This window comes from Cucumis sativus, chromosome 5, assembly GCF_000004075.3.
Source record: "Cucumis sativus cultivar 9930 chromosome 5, Cucumber_9930_V3, whole genome shotgun sequence".
NCBI lineage: Eukaryota > Viridiplantae > Streptophyta > Magnoliopsida > Cucurbitales > Cucurbitaceae > Cucumis > Cucumis sativus.
The window spans coordinates 19,501,022-19,522,066 of NC_026659.2; the positions used below are offsets into that span (position 1 = coordinate 19,501,022).

The 21,045-nt window shown below is 32.8% G+C and overlaps 1 protein-coding gene across 4 annotated transcripts in view; it reads right to left on the bottom strand.

The window, feature by feature from the left end:
• Nucleotides 1-11: 11 nt before the first annotated feature.
• The window catches only part of LOC101202910 (probable inactive purple acid phosphatase 27), a 28,633-nt gene continuing 7,599 nt past the window's right edge, over nt 12-21,045 (bottom strand). Inside the window, exons 3-13 of one of the 4 annotated variants that reach the window (XM_031885129.1) lie at nt 16,995-17,264; nt 10,414-10,525; nt 9,673-9,790; nt 9,453-9,591; nt 9,182-9,369; nt 8,688-8,874; nt 8,524-8,591; nt 8,035-8,134; nt 7,057-7,245; nt 6,826-6,909; nt 12-315 (exon numbers count right to left, since the gene is read on the bottom strand). In XM_031885129.1, coding sequence (XP_031740989.1) covers nt 250-315; nt 6,826-6,909; nt 7,057-7,245; nt 8,035-8,134; nt 8,524-8,591; nt 8,688-8,874; nt 9,182-9,369; nt 9,453-9,591; nt 9,673-9,790; nt 10,414-10,525; nt 16,995-17,264 — 1,521 coding nt within the window. In that variant the 3' untranslated portion in view covers nt 12-249. Of the gene's footprint in view, nt 316-6,793; nt 6,910-7,056; nt 7,246-8,034; nt 8,135-8,523; nt 8,592-8,687; nt 8,875-9,181; nt 9,370-9,452; nt 9,592-9,672; nt 9,791-10,413; nt 10,526-16,994; nt 17,265-21,045 lie in introns of all 4 variants that reach the window. The other 3 variants (XM_031885130.1, XR_004216482.1, XM_031885131.1) reach the window with 3 other exon arrangements.

Consider the following 21,045-nt stretch of genomic DNA (forward strand, 5'->3'; position numbering starts at 1 on the left):
AAGAGATAGACTCGTTCCAGAACAAACCATAGTTTCTCACAAATCATATATAGATTAATAATGATAAAAGAAATCACACTTGTAGTTTGAATGAGTTCGAACAGAGATTATTGAATTAATAAAAATGAAGTTGGCTGTGGGAGTGTGGCTCTCCCAAATGTATGTTGAAAAAAATAAAAAGAAAAATACCTCTAAACTACATATATATATATATTTACCTTTTCTTTGGGTTTCTAAGTCATGTTTTGGCTATGGAATTTGAGCTTTTATTATGTTGAAACTGTCCTCAACTTCTCTTGTGATAGCATTCACCATCTGCATAAGAACACAAAATTAAAACGTAAACCATAATAGGATCAAATTCCACTTACCACAAAGTTTCCTTAAAAACAAAATAAATGTTATTTTTGAATATGGTGTGTTAATTTGAAAATTTGTTTTAAATTATAAAATTGTTGAAAACATTTATAGATATAGATGTAGAAAGTGGTAGATGCTTATTTGAGACTATCACAATCTATCACATATACAAAGTAAAATAAGTTGGTTCATTTTGCTATATTTGGGAGTATCCCAATTTTTTCTCCTAATTTTATTATCTTTTCAATCTCAATTTTTTTTTTATTGAGCAAAATGAGTCCCTTCCTATTCATTTATTTAATGTTAAATATCCATCTCAAGGAATTGGATTAAGAGAAGTATGTTAAGGCCTTAGCCACAATTTTATTTATCAACTATTGGAGAAGGATTTGAGAGCTTCCCAATCAATTAACTATTCTCTAATGAGAGTTCTATACCAAAATCATTCAACAAAAAGATACCCACCCCATCATTCAAGATACCTAAATAGGCAAATACTAAGAAAATTAACATAATACTTGGCTCCACTCTAAGAATCATACTCCAAAGGGCCCGCACATTGAAAATTAGTAACTAACTCTCAATCATTCTTTCTTCTTTCCACTTTTATCCCTAGGTGAATACATGGTTTCTACGGGGGTCTATCATTACCCCTCCCCCCAAAGCTACCTTGTCCTCAAGGTGGAATTCATAAAATTGTTCTTGAAAAAGAGTGGCTTGTTCCCATGTTGTGCTATCAGGTGTGCCCTCGCTCCAACGGGTCAAGACTTCTAGGTTGTACTCATTTTCTCTTGTTTTGCGAACTTCCAACACTTCGATCGGAGAAAATTGTATAGAAAAATCAACAACCAAATCTTTGAGAATTAGGAATAATAGCCTGTTTGAACCCACTACCTTGTGAAGAATAGAAACATGAAAAATCGGGTGAATAAACGATTTCTTGGGAAGGGCCAAACAGACCAATTCAAGTCACAATCATAAATGGACCAATGAATCTTGGGGCCAATTTGGGGTGCTTAAAATGACTGAGAGAGGACTATCGGTAAGTGCGTAGCTTCATATAAACACAATCATGTACCTCAATTTGCACCTCTAGTTGTTTAGCATTGGCATATACCATTCATTGTTGTGCCTTCAGTAAATTGGCCTTCAAAATGCCCATAATTTCATCTATTTCTTTCATCAAATGGTCTACTTCATTCACCGGACTCGAGCCCTTCACATACGGTAATATAGAGGGGGTAGCCGATCATAGAGAGCCTCAAAGGGGGTCATTAATGTGGTTGTATGGATAGTTGTATATAGCTTAATTCATCCCAAGCTAGCCTAAGCCCACTGTTTAGGTGTGTTCATAACAAAACATCGCATATACGTCTCCATCCCTCAATTGACAACTTCAGTTTGACCATCTTTTTGAGGATGGTAAGTGGTGCTTCGTCTAAACTTAGTTTCCAACAAACGTCACAACTCTTTCTAAAATAGACTTGTGAAAATACGATCACATTTTGACACTATATTTCAGGGGTATCCATGCAAACGAATAATTTCTCGCATAAAAACAGAAGCTACAACTTTTGCACCAAATGGATGCTTCAAAGGAATGAAATGTGCATACTTGGAAAGACGATCCACAAACAACAATATGACATCATAACCATCGCATTTGGAGAGACCCTCAATAAAATCTATACTAATATCCTCCCATACATGGTCCAAAATGGGTAATACTTGAAGGAGACCGATCGTAGTTAATGACAAATATTTGGCTTGCTGACAAAGCGATCATTCAACAACATAGATGCGTATATGTGCTTTCAATACCTTACCAATAGATCTCCCTTACTAGCTTTTGATATGTTTTCAATGCACCATGATGTCCCCTTATCGAACTGTTATGAAATTCAACTAATAATAAAGGAACAGTTGGTGAATCCTTCGGAAGAACCAAATGACCGTGATAGCATAGAACCTTTCCTTGTAGCGAATATCCCTTCGGAGTTGGGCGTTCATTTATCAAAGATAACCGAATATTGTTAAGAGAGTCATTCCCAACCACTTGATCAATGAAAATTGAAGGATTTAGCTCGTCCACAACACTTAGGAGCCCAATTTAAATACCGGTGGTAATCTAGATAAGACATCAACTGTTTTTTTTTCAATCCCTTCTTGTATTCAATCACAAAATCATACCCCAATAGTTTAACGATTCATATATGATATTCTCTCCCAATAGCTCGTTGTTCAAGAAGAAACTTCAAACTTTTCGGATTCGTACGCATCATAAAAGGCTTACCCAATAGATATGGCTGCCATTTTTGAATAATCATCATGATTGCCATAAGCTCCCATTCATAAACAACTTTAAACCTATGGGTAATAGGTAAAGCTTGACTAAAAAAGGTCACTAGTCGTTGATGCTACATTAAGACAGCCCCAATACCCATACCCAAAGCATCAGTTTCCAGCACAAAACTTTGTGTAAAATAAGGAATACCTAACACCAACACCGATATCATGCATAGAGGATTTTAACTACTGAAACACATTTTCTGTCATCTCATTTCACTGAACATTATCTTTCTTTAACAGTTGTGTCAAGGATAGTGTGATAGAGTTGTAGTTCACCACAAATTTTTGATAATACCATGTAAGACCTAAGAAACCTCACAGTTCCTTCACGTTCTTGGATGCTGGCCATTTAACCATAACTTCTATTTTTGTTGGATCTGCCGCCACCCCATTTGATGAGATAATGTGGCTCAAGTATTCAGTTTGATCTACTGCGAATTGACATTTTTAAAAATTCGCCACCAATTGATGAGCTACTGAAGTTTCTAAAACCACTGCCAATTGGTGCAAATGTTCCTCCAATGACTTGCTGCAGATTAGGATGTCGTCGAAGAAACCAAAATGAATTTGCTTAAAAAAATGTGGTTGGGGTATTCTTAAACCTAAATGGCATCACAAGAAATTCATAGTGCCCTTCATAGGTACAAAATGTCATTTTATGAACATCGGTAGCTCGCACTTTAATTTGATGATAGCCATACTTTAAACTAATTTTTGAAAATATAGTTGTTACCCCAAATAATTCATCTAGCAGTTGAACAATAGGAATCAGATACTTATTTGTTATAGTAGCGAGATTAACTCACAATCGTTAACTACTGTCCTTCTTCTTAACAAGGAGCACCGAGCTTGAAAAGGCATTTTTCTTGGTTGGATAATTCCAGATAACAACATTTCCTTCACTAGTTTTTCAATCTCTTCTTTTTAGAATTGAGGGTAGCGATAAGGCCGCACATTCACCGCTCGAGTCCTTGGTTCTAATTTAATAGTATGATCATAATCGCGAGGTGGAGGCAACTGATTATTGGGTTCAAACACACTGCTAAAAGACAAAAAAACTCTTTGAACTTCGGGTTTTAGACTCAGACAGTCTGCTAAAATATCCTTTGACTCTTTCACTTTCCATTGTTCAGCTGTACTCAACTCGATTAACGCTTCTTGATCTTCCTTCTCAAAGGTCTTCCTCATTGATTTTAGTGACATCTGCGATTTCACTAAGCTTCTGTCCCCTTGTAGAATCACAAAAAAATCTCCCAATGAAAATTCCATCTTCGATAACTTGTAATCGAACATTACTTTCTCCCCAAGGTTTCCAGCTATGTAACTCTCAAAATGACATCGACACTTCCAAGTGGTAGAGGAAGAAAATCATGAGTGATTGATAAGTTCACGATATTAGATTTTCACATCCTTACACATTTTTGTTGCTCAAACTACACCCCTTGTTCCCAAAACAATGCCATAAGCATCTAAGGTTTCCATTGAAATTTTTAATTCCTTAACCACCTCCTTCAAAATAAAGTTGTGTGTAGCTCCCCCATTGATTAGCATGACAACCTTGCGACCCCTAATTTTGCCTTTTATTTTTATAGTTTTGGGAGAACTAAGACCTACCAACGAATGCAACGATAAATTCGCAATCTCATTAGTTTCCTTATCCTCCTTATCATCAGTTTCCCCTGTTACCTTATCAATTCCATTGCTTAATTCCTCCCTTTCTTGAATAGCAATGATATTTAATTTTTGTCTTTTGCAACGGTGTCCCGGGCTGAATTTCTCATCACACCAAAAACATAGTCCCTTTTCCTTCTTAATTCTGATTTCATTGTCGATCATTCGGCGGTATGGTTGAGCCATTGAATTTTTCACATTAGAATTGTGAGGGGAAGTAATGAACTGTGACTAGGGTTAGTTGTAATGGTTCTTGACGTTGCGACCCGATCTATTCTCTTTGACCCAGTTTGATTGACCGACCCATTACCCAATGTTTTATTTGACATACTAGGATTTTTACTCGTCCCATGGATCCTTTTTAGTTGGACCACTTTGTCATTTTTTATTACTTGAGCCATTAACATTTTACCTTCTAGATCCATTGAATTTAATTTACGGATCTCTCTTTGGATTTTTTCCTTCAGCCCACACACAAATTTACTTTCTAGAGTTGCATCACTCATATCCGTAAAGTTGACAAAAAACTGCTCAAATCGCAGCCTATATTCCCTTATGGTGGTTTCTTGTTGCAATTTCATCAATCTCACGTTCTTATCCCTCTGACTAGTCTACATGAATCTTGCCCAATTTTGCCCAACTACTAATCTTCGTTCGATCCTCTTTTCGATAATACCAATCCAACACTTCTCCTTCCAAACAAAGAACTGTCACATCCAGCTTATCTCTCTCCACCAGTCTATTCACCCACACAATAACGTTCCACACTATGTAACCATCTATCCACATTTCCTTCTTCTCCTCTCTTAAATATTAGTTCATCTAATTTTCGTAATCTCATGTCGACTAGGGGTATCTCACACTGGTTTGATGCACAAGGTACTCTAATTCCTTCATTCATAACTGAGTTAGTTTTCCCTTAACTTTTTTCTTCATGAATTTGTTCCTCATTCATTATTCCCTAATTTTTCTTGTCTGTTATAATTCTTTCACTAGATTTGGATCCTTTTGAAGCACTTCCCATCACCCCATCCCTTATATCAACAATTTCATATCCTCACTCATTTTTGATAGATTGTCCTCAATCTTTTGTTCGGTAATTGTTCTTTAAATTTTTGCTTCCACAAACTCTGTTTCCATCTTCCTTTCGAATGCTAATTGTCATTCTTTTGCTTGCAACTTTTTTTTGCTTCTACTCTACTTTCCATTTAAAACATTCTTGTGGTTACTCCCTCCAAACTTTCTTCCAGTTCAATCACCCTAGCTTCAATCTTACCAACCATTTCAAGAACGACGACTTTGATACAAAAATTGTTAAGACCTTAGCTACAATTTTATTTATCAACTGTTGGGATGAGGATTCAAGAGCTCCGACCCCAATCTCTCTACACTTCTCTAATGAGAGTTCTATACCAAAATCATTCAACAAAAAGATACTCACCCCCATCATTCATAAGATACATAAATAGGCAAATACTAAGAAAATTAATAGAATAATTTGTCCCACTCTAATAGTAATACTCCTAAGGGCCCACACAGTGAGAATTACTAACTAACTCTCTTCTTCTTTCTATGTTTATCCCTACGGGAATACATCTTCACTATAGGGTACTCTATCAATCAAGAAGTTTTAAACAACATCATTGCCCAAAACTCAAACTCTACAATTTTAAAAAGTAATGTACCTAAAGTTGCAAGAAGTCATGAATTTAATTTATTGGTATGCTTTCTTAGTATCATTGCTAGAATGATTAATTACTTCAACTCATACTCATTCTACCAAAATTTTTGAATCATTATCAAGTTTAGAGTGATATTATCTTAGATGAAAGATATTTTAGAAACAAAAATATTTGGGTGCATCTTGGGCAACAATAAATTTTTGTTGGAGTTAACCAATTTTTCAACCACATTTTGTGGTGTGGTCAATTTTTGGTTTTTTTTTGTAGTTAGAGTGATTTTGTATTTTCTACTTTTGGTTCTATTTTTGGTCATATAGTTACTTTTCTTGTTATTATTATTAAAAGAAAGCTAAAACGAAAACTTTTTTTAAATTTTAAAATGCAAAAATATTTACAAAATATCATAATCTATCTATGATGAACAACGATAGACCAAAATAAACTACTATCTTTGTATATCTGTATCATGATGAACATATATAGTAGCCTATCTTAGTCTATCAAGATAAATTGTGGTATTTTGTAAGTATTTTTAAAAAGTTTTGTCCTTTAAAGTAATTTTCTGTGTTTTATTAAAAAAAGAAAGTAGTTTTAATAAAAATATTAAGTGCAAAGTCAAATACTTCTAGTAAAGTAAAAGAAAAGTTAAAATGGGTAAAATTGTTGAGTTTGAAAAAACTGATGCAATCAAATCCAAGCTAAAAAAAAATTGAGGAACCAAAAGTATTAACCTTTTAAGAATTCTCAAATATAGTATACTCACTTCAAAACTTAACTTCTCCTTTGTGGCATGTCCTCTTAGATAACCAAACTTGGAAACCCTAGACAAACTCCAACTTTCTATTCCCTGTATCAACATAAACCAAAAAGTAGAATAATCATTCTTCCAAAAAAAAGTATACAGTGCACACCTTTTATAATAATCATTTTAAATGCGTATATAATTATAAATAAATAGAGAGTGTGGGAGAATTGAGAGGAAAAAAGGAAGTACAAGTAGGGGGAATTGGTCGAGGGTAAATCCTGCCATGCCAATGACTGCATGAAGTGGAGCAGTATAATTATTATGATCATAAGTATCAATTCCATTTATGTCTTTCAATGGCATTCCTTTGCATATGCTGTTAAATATAGAACATGTTCTTTCATAGCTATGAACATGTCCAAACAACACCAAATCCACCTGCATTCATATAATATATATATATATATAATTAATTTTCATCCCCATCAATATTAAACTTAATTAATCATCAAAATAATACTCAACATCTCATCATGAGTATAATACTTAAAAGTATATATAGGTTGGTTGGTTTGGTTAATCATCATATATATATATATATACTTTCGTTGTTTGTATTATTACGAGTTGAGTATTTGACTATATATAAAAAGAGCATATGTTAATTAACGAGGTTTATAATCGTCTATTGTTTCGATCACTTTGACATTCTTGATATATTATAATTAACAAATATGCTTCATTTATTTAGATTTTTATATATTTTTGGAATAAGATACCTTTCTTATCCATAAGTCTGGAGTATGATTTTCTGTAGTATTGGGTCGTTTCAAAATCTTACACTTTTAGTTTGAGTTTCAATTTAGGCTTTTTTTTCTTTTCATTTTTTTTGGATACAAATGACATAGAAGACTTAAAAAACTAATCTTTTAGTTCTTAGCTTGTACTATGTTTAGTTGAGCTAAACTCCAATCGGCTAGTTTAGATCCTATTTTGTTCACAAGTTTTGAGATTTTACATCGTTAGTTATCTTTAAATGTTCGGGAGTATCGGCCACTTTTGGTCGGTTGTGTTAATTTCTTATTAATGAATGGAATAGATCATGTGAAAACTAAACTGAACAAAATTAATAAATAACAAAGTATAAATTGGAACCAAAATTGTGGAGGGAATAAAAAGGTATTTTGAAAAGAAAGAATTTAGGGTTAGAAGAGAGGATATGTGAACCTTATTTTGTAGGAGAAGTGGCTCAACAGCTGCAACAAAGCTTGGATCAACGCTAGGAATGAGAAGTGAACCACTTATGGAACTGTACATGGGTCTATGCCTACAATTCAATTTCAAAAGTTATTTGGAACTAATTTAAATCTTCATCATACATTTGTTTTATTTTTAATTTAAAAAGAAATTTATAAAACCTCTAAATGAGAGGTAATATACACTAAATTATAATTCACTTTATTCTAATATAACATTTGTAGGTCACAAATAGAATAGTGTTTACTATTTTGGTCTAAAATAGTATAATTATTATAACAGATAGACTATAATAATAATTATAATAACTCATCCAACTTAATCAGGGCTTCATAAATCCTAAAAATTTACATAATATTTTTCTGAGTTATGTATTGGAAATTTAATGGTATATGTATCATCACATTGCCACACTTTCAAATTAAAGATGTAGATTTGTAATAAATTAAACTTAATTACCCAGCAAAAATGAGCCACGGTGTTCTTGACCTGTCAACAGATGCCATGTCATTTTTCATCCATTCATACTGTTAATAGAAAAAACAGTATATATATATTTAATTAAAACAAATTGAATTGAATGAATATGAAAAAGAAAAAAGAGTTGGAGTAGAAATGATTACTTGTGGTGAATTGATAGTAAAGTCATGCTCAGTTGAGATGATAGTGAAGTGAATAGAAGCCATTTCAATGGAATACCAAGGTTGATCTTTACCAGAAATTGGCATTTGAAGATATGTTTCATAAGGAACTCCACATTCTCCTCCTGAATCAGGAAATGTGTATACCGACGTCGATTGAAGGTAGTCTCTACACCCTCAAATTGAAACATACCATGTTTAGATCGATTAGTAAGAAAAAAAAATTGTTTGAAATATGATTTGAAAGTACTCAAAATAATTTTTCAAGAGAAGACATCAAACCAAATACACCCCATAATGAATTTGTTACTTAGCTAGACTGCATGTTTTAAAGTTTAAATACTTATTAGAGCACATTGAATTAACTAATTAAAAGACGAGAAGGAGTTTTGAGTATGTTTGTTTATAAATTTGAATAATTTCTGAAATCTAAAATCGGAATAATTATGAAAAGAGAGGGGTTATATTTGAAATACCTCTCATGGTTACCAATGGCAGTCATGTAAGGAAGACGAGAAGCAATGGGATTAATAAGATGAAGAAAGAAATCCCATTCAACTAAGAAACCAGTCGCATAACTTATATCTCCAATATGAAACACTCCATCTATTTCCCCTCTTTCTACTTCCTCTTTCATTGCTTCCACCACTGAGATCGACCCTGGCTGTTCATTTCCCCAAAATATATATACCATTAAGCCCTAATCCATCAATGCTAATTTCAAAAATATATGCAGATCGATAGTACCTGAATGTAATGCTCAGCTGAAGAAGAATCAAGAGGAGCCTTTCCCATATCACCAAATGCAATAAAGCTAAAATCAGTTTCATCTCCGGCCGCCGGTGGTGTTCTAAATGTTGTTTCCTCACTCCAACCAACTTTCTCACTACACACATACACACACAACCTCTTTTGTTTTTCCATTTTGAATTGGGTTTAGGGTTTAAAATAGGAACAATACATATACCTTCCATATTTGTAGGAATAGGTTGTAGAAGGCTTAAGTTGAGTCATTATTGCTGTATGAATGAAGCCAGGATCATGCCATCCAAAATCCTTCGCTGGACTTTGAAGAAATGATGCATCTATATCATACACACCCATATATATTATCAACAAAGTTTAATATATGTCAATGTCCACAATAATATCAAATTATCGATTCACCCATTACATCAATGTCGAACTCATAGAAATTAGACATGGAAATATCAATAAAAGTATCAACATGCGTTGATTGCATTTTTTGTGAACACTCCATAACGCCTTCATCACTCTCACTTCATTAAGGTAAAAAAAACTACTACAGAAAGTCAAGAGAGGGCTAGAGATAAATCTAATGATAAAGTTATAGAAAGGCAGCCCAATAATTAGGGAAAAGATTCTAATTATTACAAAAGCATTGATTACAATTTGACACTATGATCAAACATTATAATCTCTTCTAGTTGGTATGGGACAAGTCAAGAACTTTTCTTTGTACACCATGGGATGTAAAGATTGTAAAATGATGACAACAATTGGCATAAAATTTATACACCCTTGGATGGTAATATATGATTAAAAGCTAAGTGACTTAGAAATTATACACAGTTTTAACTATAAAGTTAGAGAGTTAATTAATTGTTGAAATAAAATTATTTTCTTAAAAGAAAAATTGAAAACAAAAGTGTTGAAATTAGGAGATTAATGGAAAAGGAGAACTCACTGCACATGTCATTTTGTGAGAAAGTAGAAACTTGAGAAGTTTGTATCTTTCCATCTTCATCATATTGAACTTGTTGAGGCTCTCCATCTCCACTAACCCAACTCAATCTCATCTACATAAATTATAAAAAGGCATATTTTTAACATATTATTTCTTTCAGTACAACCATTAGAGAGGTGAGATTTGAATTTCATACCTCCAAAGAAGAAAAATTATGCCAATAGAGCTATTTATTAGAATAGAACATAATCCGATCACAAAGCATATTTATCATTGCAGTAGAGCTATATTCATGATAGAAATAAGCATTTTATTTTTGCTTCATGTAAATGGAAGAACCACATAAAGTAATTCAATACAAAGTTTCATAATTCAAAACTGTTAAAATATAATGGACTAAATTGAAAATTTCTAAGCAATAAAGGAGGTATCAATGCGAAGAAAATGAAATAATAGGAAAAAAAAACCTTACAAAACAATTTAGATTTTGTACTCTCTAAATAGTTTTGTTCTTGTTTAGTACAACAATTGGAGGGGGATAGGGCCATGATGAGACTTCCCTTCCCAGAACGAAAAAATCAAATCAATCACTATATATTAATTTTGGAAGTTTAATCGTAATTAACAATTAGTCTTTTATATGCCAAAAAAAGTTTAACTTAATTGACATTCATCTATATCAAGAACCAGAAGATTTGTCGTCCTCAACGTAGATTGAGGCCAATTGACAAAAAGATTCATAGTTTAAATCCACCACACAGTAAGAAAAGTTAGTGCATATTTGGTAGTTTGCAACAATTAATTTAATTTCTGCTTAAAAAATATTATCAAAATTTAATAAATTAAAAAATTGATAAATTGATGAAAGAAAAATTTTATTTATAAAATATAAAAATGGAAAGGTAGTACATGCATCTCGGGATCATCCATTTTTGTGCATCAAATGATCTCACCACTCACATAAAAAATTAATTATTAATTAACATAGAAAAATTATTGTAAATGACAAAAGTGTTGAAATTTTTTACAAAATGTAGTAAAATTTCATGTTCTATCCGTGATAGATCCTTTAACTATATTTTTTTTTAATTGTTAGGACTATATTTGACATGATTTTTATTGTTTAACTCTCCCCTCATATCACTTCATATATTCATTAAACTTACCTTATTGTAGGAAACAATAAACGACATCATAATAAGCCCAATGCAACGAAATTGCTTAAAACAGAGCAAAACGAGTCAGAACAAGCTTTAGGGACAATTTTATAATTTTATAAAAGTCAAGCGTTGCACATCGACACTTGAAGGCAGAGGCGTTGACATGCAAGCGTCACGACACTCAGCAACATTCAGTCAAGTGTCGAGACGCTTCGAACATTTTGACACGAATTAAGACGCGCTTCTCTGTGCGTTCCTCAACCCTAATAATTGCCATTATTAAGCCCTATTTAGCCCTAATTTCATTTTATTAATTGCATATCTCAATCATTTTTAGTTTGTAAGCAATAATTCTCTTAAATTTGTGTAAATTTTCTCAATTGTTCAATAAAATTCTCTCAATTTGCTTCAAGAATGTCTATCTTTCTCCATCAAATCTCTTTTGTTTCTTCAATCTCCGTGACGAACTAAGGTAACTCTTAGAGAAATTGGGTGTATTTACTTCAATTGTAAGTTTATGACCTTATTCTTTCTTGAACTGAGTACCAGAAGCCAAGATAATTACCAAAAGACATATTCATTCACAGTTGTAATTGTAGTGTCTTCACAAAATAGTTAAACATCATAGGGTCATAAAATCAAGTCTTCAAAATTACAAACAACAGTAATAAATCTTCATAAAAAATTAGTATAAACACTACTATTTCCAGCAAAATCTTCACAGACAACAATGATAACTTTACACTTAATAGTAACAGCCAACATTGACTTCATAGTTACTCCCCCTTCGCGTAAAACAAAAAACTAACTTTATTCTGAGCTATGGGTAGCAGAACCACCAGATGTTGAAAGAAGAAGAGTATTTAGATGTTGATCTAAGGCATCTACTTAGTCCAGCGTTCAGAAAGAAAATGGATCAATCACTCAAAGACCTGGATGCTTTTGATAAAACTCTAATAATTCTAGCAGCCAAAGTAGGAGGAATTAACAATTAGGAGAAATGCTGATATTTTATGAATTTGACGAGTGAGTTGATCTAGAAGTTCGAACGCTGTGCTCAATGTCTTGAACATGAGTTCTCTAGAAAAGTCTATAACTCAAATGCAAGGTTGTAGGAGTAGGTCCAAGGACATCTTGATCTGTTAAAACTTCAGGATGCTGGAGTACTAAAATGCTTGATAAAAGTCTTGAGAAGCAAATGAGAAGCTTCACACCAAAGGTGTCAACATGATTAAAAAACTTATTATAAATAAACTGACCAACATTGATCGATGAGCCAGTTCCAATGCGGTAAAGAAGGCTAGCAAGTAGAGACACTAGAGGCATGAGTGGAAGGGAATCAGTTGGCTATACTAATTTTATGCAAGATAGCATACTTGACCCTAAATGAGACAGCAGGTATTTGGCCATTTGAAAGCCATTGAGAAAAAATACCAGCAGTAAGCTCAGAAACCAAGGACTTACTTGAAGGCTGTATATATTAAAGATTGTTAATGCTTTAGGATTGATTTCTTGTTATTTTTATTATGTCCAAGTTTGTTCCTATTTTTAGGAATGAGTTATTTCAATATTCATGATTTGTAAGCATAGAGAAAGTTTAGGGTCATGTTATTAGTGGGTAGTTATTTTTAAGACTTTTAATATTTTAATATTTCTTTGAATGAAATACATCTACATTTCTGTGTCTTTAATTTACTACTGTAATCATTTTTTAGAAAACAACAATTGGTATCAGAGCGTTTTTCTTAACGGATCTATGAGTGTGAAGTTGTTGGGTCATGGATGTTGAAGCAAGTTCCAGTTTCTCTTCAATGTCTCCATCGATATTTGATGGAGACAACTACCAAGTTTGGGCAGTTCGTATGGAGGCATATATGGAAGCTTTGGATATTTGGGAAGCAGTGGAGGAGGATTATGAAATTTCTGTTCTTCCAGGCAATCCTACCATGACGCAAATCAAAGCACAAAAGGAAAAGAAGACAAAGAAATCCAAGGCAAAGGCCTGTTTGTTCGCTGCAGTCTCATCTACTATCTTCACTCGAATTATGAGTCTGAAATTAGCATATGAGATATGGAATTATCTCAAGCCAGAGTATGAAGGTAATGAGAGAATCAAAGGAATGTGTGTGCTAAACTTGATTCGAGAATTCGAGTTGCAAAAAATGAAGGAAACAAAATCAATTAAAGAGTATTCTGTTAGGTTGCTGAACATTGCAAATCAAATCAGATTACTCGGTTCTGAGTTCAAGGACTCGAGAGTTGTTGAAAAAATTCTTGTATTAGTGCCAGAAAAATTTGAGGCATCTATTTGTGCTTTAGAAAATACCAAAGATTTAACTCAAATTACTCTTGCAGAGATGCTCAATGCTTTGCAAGCACAGGAACAAAGAAGAGCCATGAGACATGAAGGTGCTGTTGAAGGATCCTTCCCAGCCAAGCATCATGAGAATGCTAGAATCAAATTTCTTCAAGTGAATCTTCAGCTTACAACAGAGCAGGAGTCAAGAAAGGATCCTACCTTCGATGTCAACATTGCAATAAATTGGGTCATCCTCCTTTTAAATGTTTGAGGAGACCGGATGCCAAGTGCACCAAATGTAACCAAATGAGGCATGATGCTGTAATTTGCAGAAACAAGAATCAACAATAAGGTGTAGAGGCCAAAATTGCTGATCAGGAGGAGGAAGAGGATAAATTGTTTGTGGCTACATTTTTCATGACTGGTGAATCAAATGAAAGCTAGCTGATTGACAGTGGCTGAACCAACCATATGACTCATGACAAAGAATTGTTTAGAGATTTGAAGCCAACAAATATCACCAAAGTCAGAATTAGCCTTCTTGAGGATATTACCACTTTAAAAAGGGCAACGAGAATTTACCTCTTTCTTCAGAATGTGACCTAGAATTTTTTGGTAAAGAAGACTCATGAATATTTTATGAACCTTAGGAATCGAATGCATGGAAGAATCGAAGGTTGTGTCAGCAGAAGACTTCCTTAATTTAACAGATTTTTCAAAAGGACGACGAGAAATGATCATTTTAAGCCATTTAAAGCTTGGCGAAGAAGGCCCTCTCATCTAAACTCCATGGATATTTCCCTAGGATTTTTGTCTTGGGAAGAAGCTTCTGAAGGAAAGCGAGCTTGGAATTTAGATTTTTTGGTGTTCGCCATTGTTGCAGAAACGAAAGGAGGAAAACTGGAAGATTGATTTCAGAAGGCTTTGAAGAAAAAAGATGGAAAGTTTCTGGTACTCTCGCTTGGAGTTTGAAAATTTGAAGAAATCTTTTAGCAAAGAAAATAATGGCTGTTTTGTAGAAAACTCTGAGTTTTTTTAAAAGAAAAATGAAAATTTTACTTGTTATGGGCTTAATTTAACAAAAATTATGTCAACATAAATTTAACCAACTATTTAAAAGTCTTTATCTGATTTGTTTATAAATAAGGTTTTATCAGTTCCTCCTCAAGTGTATCCTTTGGGTGCTAGAAAAATAGTGAGTCTTGCAGAGCAAGGTCTAGGAGCTTATTTGAGGCCATACAAGGCTTTGTTAAGCTTGTAGACATGTTGAGGGTGATCAGGATCTATAAATCCTTTGGGTTGAGAAACATAAACTTCTTTATTTAAGTACCCATTTAGAAAGACACTTTTGATATCCATTTGATATAGCTTGAACTTTTGTAGACATAAAATGCTAAGCATAAGGCTATGGCTTCAAGTCTAGTTACAAGAGTAAAAGTTTCTTCAAAATCTATCCCTTCAATTTGAGAGTAACCTTGGACTACAAGTCTAGGTTTATTTTTGGTTAATATACCACTTTCATCTACTTTATTTTTAAGAATTCATTTTGTTCCTATAATATTTGGTGAATCAGGTTTTAGAACTAGAATTCAAACATTATTTCTCTTTAATTGTACAAGTTCTTCTTGCATGTCATTAATCCAGGATTCATCTTTGAGATTCATGGAAGTGGGTTCAACATGTGACGTAGCTAGAGCAAATGTTGGCAATTAATTTGGCATAATCAACTTTGTCTTTCTTTCTAGTTGTTATTCCAGTATTTAGATTACCAACAATACTGCTTGAGTAATGATTCTTTTAGACACGGGTGGAAGGAGCACTTTCTTTTAAGGATTCTAGAGTTTCATTTGAATTGGTAAAAGGTTGAGAGTTATTAATGTTTTCATTGATGTTATTGTCTTTAGGAACAACTAGAGGAACATCTGTATTTTTCTGATTTAGGTCATCATCGAGAATTCCATCATCATTTGGACGTTTCTATAAGACTTTTTCATTATCTGATTTTCCTCTTAAAAACTTAACCCATGTATAACGAGCGTAATCATCAACACAACACAAAAGCATATTTTTGCCTCCAAGACTTTCAGATTGCATTTGACCCATTTGACCCAAATGAAGTAGTTCTAGAATTTTGTTAATATATCACTGCCCAAGCTTTTTATGTAAAGCTTTAATTTGTTTACCACTTTGGTATTCACCACAAAAAGAATCTGAGTTGATTTGCAACAGAGATATATCTCCAACATAGGAACAAAATAAACATATTAAGGTGGATTGTCACTTCATTCGTGAGAAAATTCAAGATGGGTTGGTGCTCCCAGGATATATAAAGATTGGAGGACAATTAAAAGATATTCTAACCAAAGCTGTAAATGGAGCATGAATAAGCTATCTGTGCAACAAGCTGAACATGATTGACATATTTGCTCCAGCTTGAGAGGGAGTGTTATGATATCAATTTATGTAAAACCTTGCTATGAAAGTAATTGAAAAAGTAAAATTAAATAGTTTATTTTACTTTTAGGTTGTTACTTTGATTTAGTTAAAGGCTAGAGTGATAGCTAAAGGAAAAGGAAGTAAAAGAACATTGTAACTTTAATAACTCCGTTCAATGAGATATCACCTACTTCTGGAAAGCTTTTACAGTTCATATAAATAGATTTTATTAAGATTCAAATGAGTAATAATTAATGAACACATTTCATTAATCTAAAAGACACCCCCTAGATTGGTACACTTTCTAGTATTTCTTATTTACTAAAAATAACCATGTTGTCAACATGAACTTAGCTTAATTGGAATCTATATATTCTGGAAGACAAGAGGTGTTAGGTTTGAATCCCATCACCCCCAAGTCGTCTTTAAAAGACCTTTTCAAAAAAGAAAAAAAAATCAAGCTCCTCCTGGGTTGTAATTTAAATCTTTTGAAGATGATTTTCAATGTTCATGAAACAAATATCTTCTTAAAATATGTTTTAGCTAGAGAAAGTGTGATCTTGCATATCTTTAAAATGATCCTACCTAAAAAGCAACTTTCAGAAACGTAGGAAGATAAGTAATAATATTGGAAATACAGATGAAGTATTTATGAAAATTAGAAAGGGGAGGAATATAATACTCACAGATGTAGCAGTAGAATCAATAGAAGACAGATGTCCGTACAATGGAGCATTTGGATTTTGGAAGGAGAGAGTTTTTGATTTGTAGAGAAGACAAGGGGTGAGAAAGCCACCATCAAAGAGGAAAAATTCCACGTCAGTTCGAAAGTTGATGATGTGAAATGACAACGTGGCAATACATGTTGGTTCTTCACATTTATCCCCTACTGGAGGCACCACACACCCTTTCTTCTTGCATGGCAAGTAATCTGGATCACTACTTAAATATGCTGCCTGCCAATTCAATAAAAAAAAAAACTTGCATTAGGAGAGCCAAAAGAAGACTAGTAATGCATTGAATAAAAATGATGATAGAAAAAAAAGATTTAAATATTTTTCAAAGTCATGACCAAAATGGTCAAATTTAAAAATTTAGGAACTAAATGCACCTTTTTATCAAAACTTAGTAACCAAGACAATATTAAAGCAAACTTTCTTATAGTTTTAATTAATTTAAATATGTGACTAAATAATCTTATATAAGAATTGGAAACAACTTACTCAAATATATTTTTTTTGCAACAACTCTTTAGTTTTATCAATTTTTATTTACCTCTTTAAATTTTTATATTAAGAAAAACTAATAAAAGGTATGATTTTAAAAGATAAAAGTGTAATCCAATTCAAATTTCAATCCTTAACGTGGAAAACTTAGTTATGAGGGAAGGCAAATACCACAATGAGGTTGGTAAAACCTAGCTCAAGAGGTGAGAGAACTAGAGGATTGAGTTCAGGGAAAGGAAGCCCTAAACACTATCTTTAAGGTGGGTCGTGGACGTCTAAGGTAATGAAAGAAGTGGAAGTTTTCATGCCTCAAAGTACCCAACCTTCAAAAGCAATGTTTGGTGAGATGGAAAGGAATAATGTGCATTACTACAGGATGAAGTGAGCAAGCCAGACATCAAGGTCGGAGAAAAGGAACAGATGTTAAGCGAAGATAGCCCTAATGTGATGACATAAAAGAGGTAGTTGGGCAACTTATGGAAAAGTGGAAGTGTCACTTTTAGACCTTTAAGTATCTCTTATAGAGAGCAACGTTAGTGGCAAAAAGCAAAAAAGAAGAAGGTGATAAGAATTCGCCTTTAATCTTAGAGAGTAAAAGAGTCATAGAGCCGAGCCGAAGAAAAGGTCTCACGCGTTTAATTAACTGGCTCAAGAAGTAACCCCAGGTGGTAGGCGAGAAGAGACATAGGCATTAGGCAGATGGTAGCCAAGTATCAGTGCCAAGAGAGTTTAAGAATTGTAATTGTAATATCCAAACTTGTAAAAGTGTTAAGTTAATGAAGAGAAGTAATCATGTATTCCGCTGTTTTATCATTATCTATTGAGATTTTTGCCTAAGATTTAAAATTGAGTTGCATCATACTAAGCGATAAAGTCAATATTAGAAGTTGCAATTTTTCGTCGAGTAAAGAGAGTCTAAGTCCAAGGTAAAGACTCGCGAAAGGACAAATTTAGTAAGATGTTCTACTTACTAGGTCTTTAACGCGTTATCTTGCGAGAAGTACGCAATAAAGGTATAGGCGACACGCCTCCACTTAATCGTTGGAAGTGACTTTGGGGTGGGGTGTGACATCCCCCTCAAACAAGAGGGCAAATTTATTAATTCGTGTTTTGGAATGTAAAGTTTGAACTATGAATGAGTGAGAGGTTTGGTTAAGAAGTTGGCTAATTGGTTTTAGGAAGGAACATACCGTACATCCATAACACTACGAAGCACTACTTGGTCTCGAATGAAATGAACATTAATTTCAATATCTTTCTTTCGAGTATGGAATATGGCATTGGTAGCAAGAGCACTCGTATTGAGGTTATCAAACCAAAGGACCGATTTCATGGATGAAGAGAAACATTCAATTTCGATAGAAGTTGCTGCAACCAAATAATCTTAGAGGTAGCAAGAGTCAGAGCATGATATTTCAATTCCATACTAGACTGAGCAACAATAATTTGCTTCTTAGAGGACCAACACACTAGATTAGTGTCTATAAACACATAATATGTTGTAACGGATTTTTGATCATCAATATTAGATGCCTAATTAACATCAGGATTGTTGAGTTTTATGTCCTAAAACTCGTAGATATTAAATGTAATATGTTGACCGTTATTAATAAAATGATATTATTATAATTTCAATAAACGCTATTGATTATATTATTAACTTTGTCTTAATAACCTAAATCCAATAAACTAACATCCTAAGTTGGGGATAAGGCTCGGTACCTTATTCCAGTAACACTATGGATACAACTTATTTTGTATTTGATACATACGCAATGATCCAACGTGTTCGTGTAGGTGAGATGCGAGTGAGGGTATGCTATGCGATGAGCTTACATAAGATTGAACCATGAAATAAGAACTACTAGATGTAACTTCGATAGCTAGTTAGGTTTCTATTTTATTGGGATGATTTAGTCTTAATCTTGAGTGTATTATGAACTCCTGTTTGTGAAAGATTGTCCTTTGATTTGTACGGGTGAGTGTGACCAGATTGTCAACTCAATATACTTATCATTTTGGGGACAAGATCAAGTCAGAAGTTGGAAACATAATCACGCAAGATGAAATTTACTCATTTCCAACTGTAGGGTAAGTAGAAGAGTGTTCCCTTAAATGGTGTCTCTGAGACTTGAAGAAATAGCTATACCCTCTTTATGGCATGAGATGGGTTTCTGTTTAGTGGTTAGACCATAAACAAGTTGTTCATTAGAAGAGCATTGATATTTAAGGACTAGAAGAGTAACTCGTAGGTAAAACGATAATTTGACCCAACTTGTGTTATGAATACTTGTGCAAGACTAGTTTAATGTTATTGGTCTATATTGTGGCCATAGAAATATATCTACAATGAGAATAGTTCAGCTATGAGTCTAGTAAATTGTACACATAGTTAACGAATATTGATTAATGTGGTTAATGAGTTTAGCCAATTAATCTCATATCGTAGTAGCTTCTGATTTATGAGTCCATAAGGTCCTCTTCCTACTCGTAAAGAGTAATGCGGTTTATAAATATTGGTTGTAATTTGAAATGTTCAAATTTACTTTGGGAATTAATATAATGTATGGTGATACATTATCATTTAAAATTTATATTTTAATTAAACTTTATTATATAATTTAATTTTGGATATGATTCAAAATTAATTTGGGAGAAAATAAAATATTTGAATGAATTCAAATATTAATTTAATGTGAATTAAATTCATATTAAAACGATACGTTAAAATTTAATATGTATATGATACACATTAAAACTATAGGTTATGAGAGAAATTTATAATTTTTAATATGATTCAAATTTGAATTAAATTAAATATAAGATATTTAATTTAAAAATTAATTAATTAGAAAATTAATTAATAGTCTAGTTTAAATTTATTTAATTAAATTAATTAAATTAAAACTATGAGTTAGGTTAAAGATATTCATTTAAATATGATTTAATTAATTATTTTAATGTTAATTTATTTTATTTTAAATTAAAATCAAAGAAATGGAATCGTGGGGTTCTCTCCCACGTCATCCAAGAACCTGTCTAACTCTCTCTTCTTCAGGATTAAGAAGTAGAGGGAGATAATAGTATAACATAATGGAAAAAAGGTATTGTGGGTTCTATGCGTTTTCTCTTAAAGGAAAAAAAAATCTCTCTACAAAAATTCATTTTTTCAATTTTGGTTCCCACAAACCAAAATCTCAACTTAAAAAATATGAAGGATTTCAAGTGGTGGTGCCTCAATTTGGCGTTTGATAGATATAGAGTAATCAACAAAAGTAAGTGTACTTTTTCTCTTCTCTGTAATTTTTTAATAATACATGGTTAGCCATACAAATTAATTTATGTTATTATTTTTCTAATTCACTAGTACTTTTAATAATACATGGTTAGCCATAGAAATTAATACATGTAGTTTAAATTTATTTAACTGTGTAGGGCTCTTATCCCTTAAGAAATAGGCAGGACTTGAAAGATCGGGACTACACTGAAACATTAAACCATCAGTTAAACA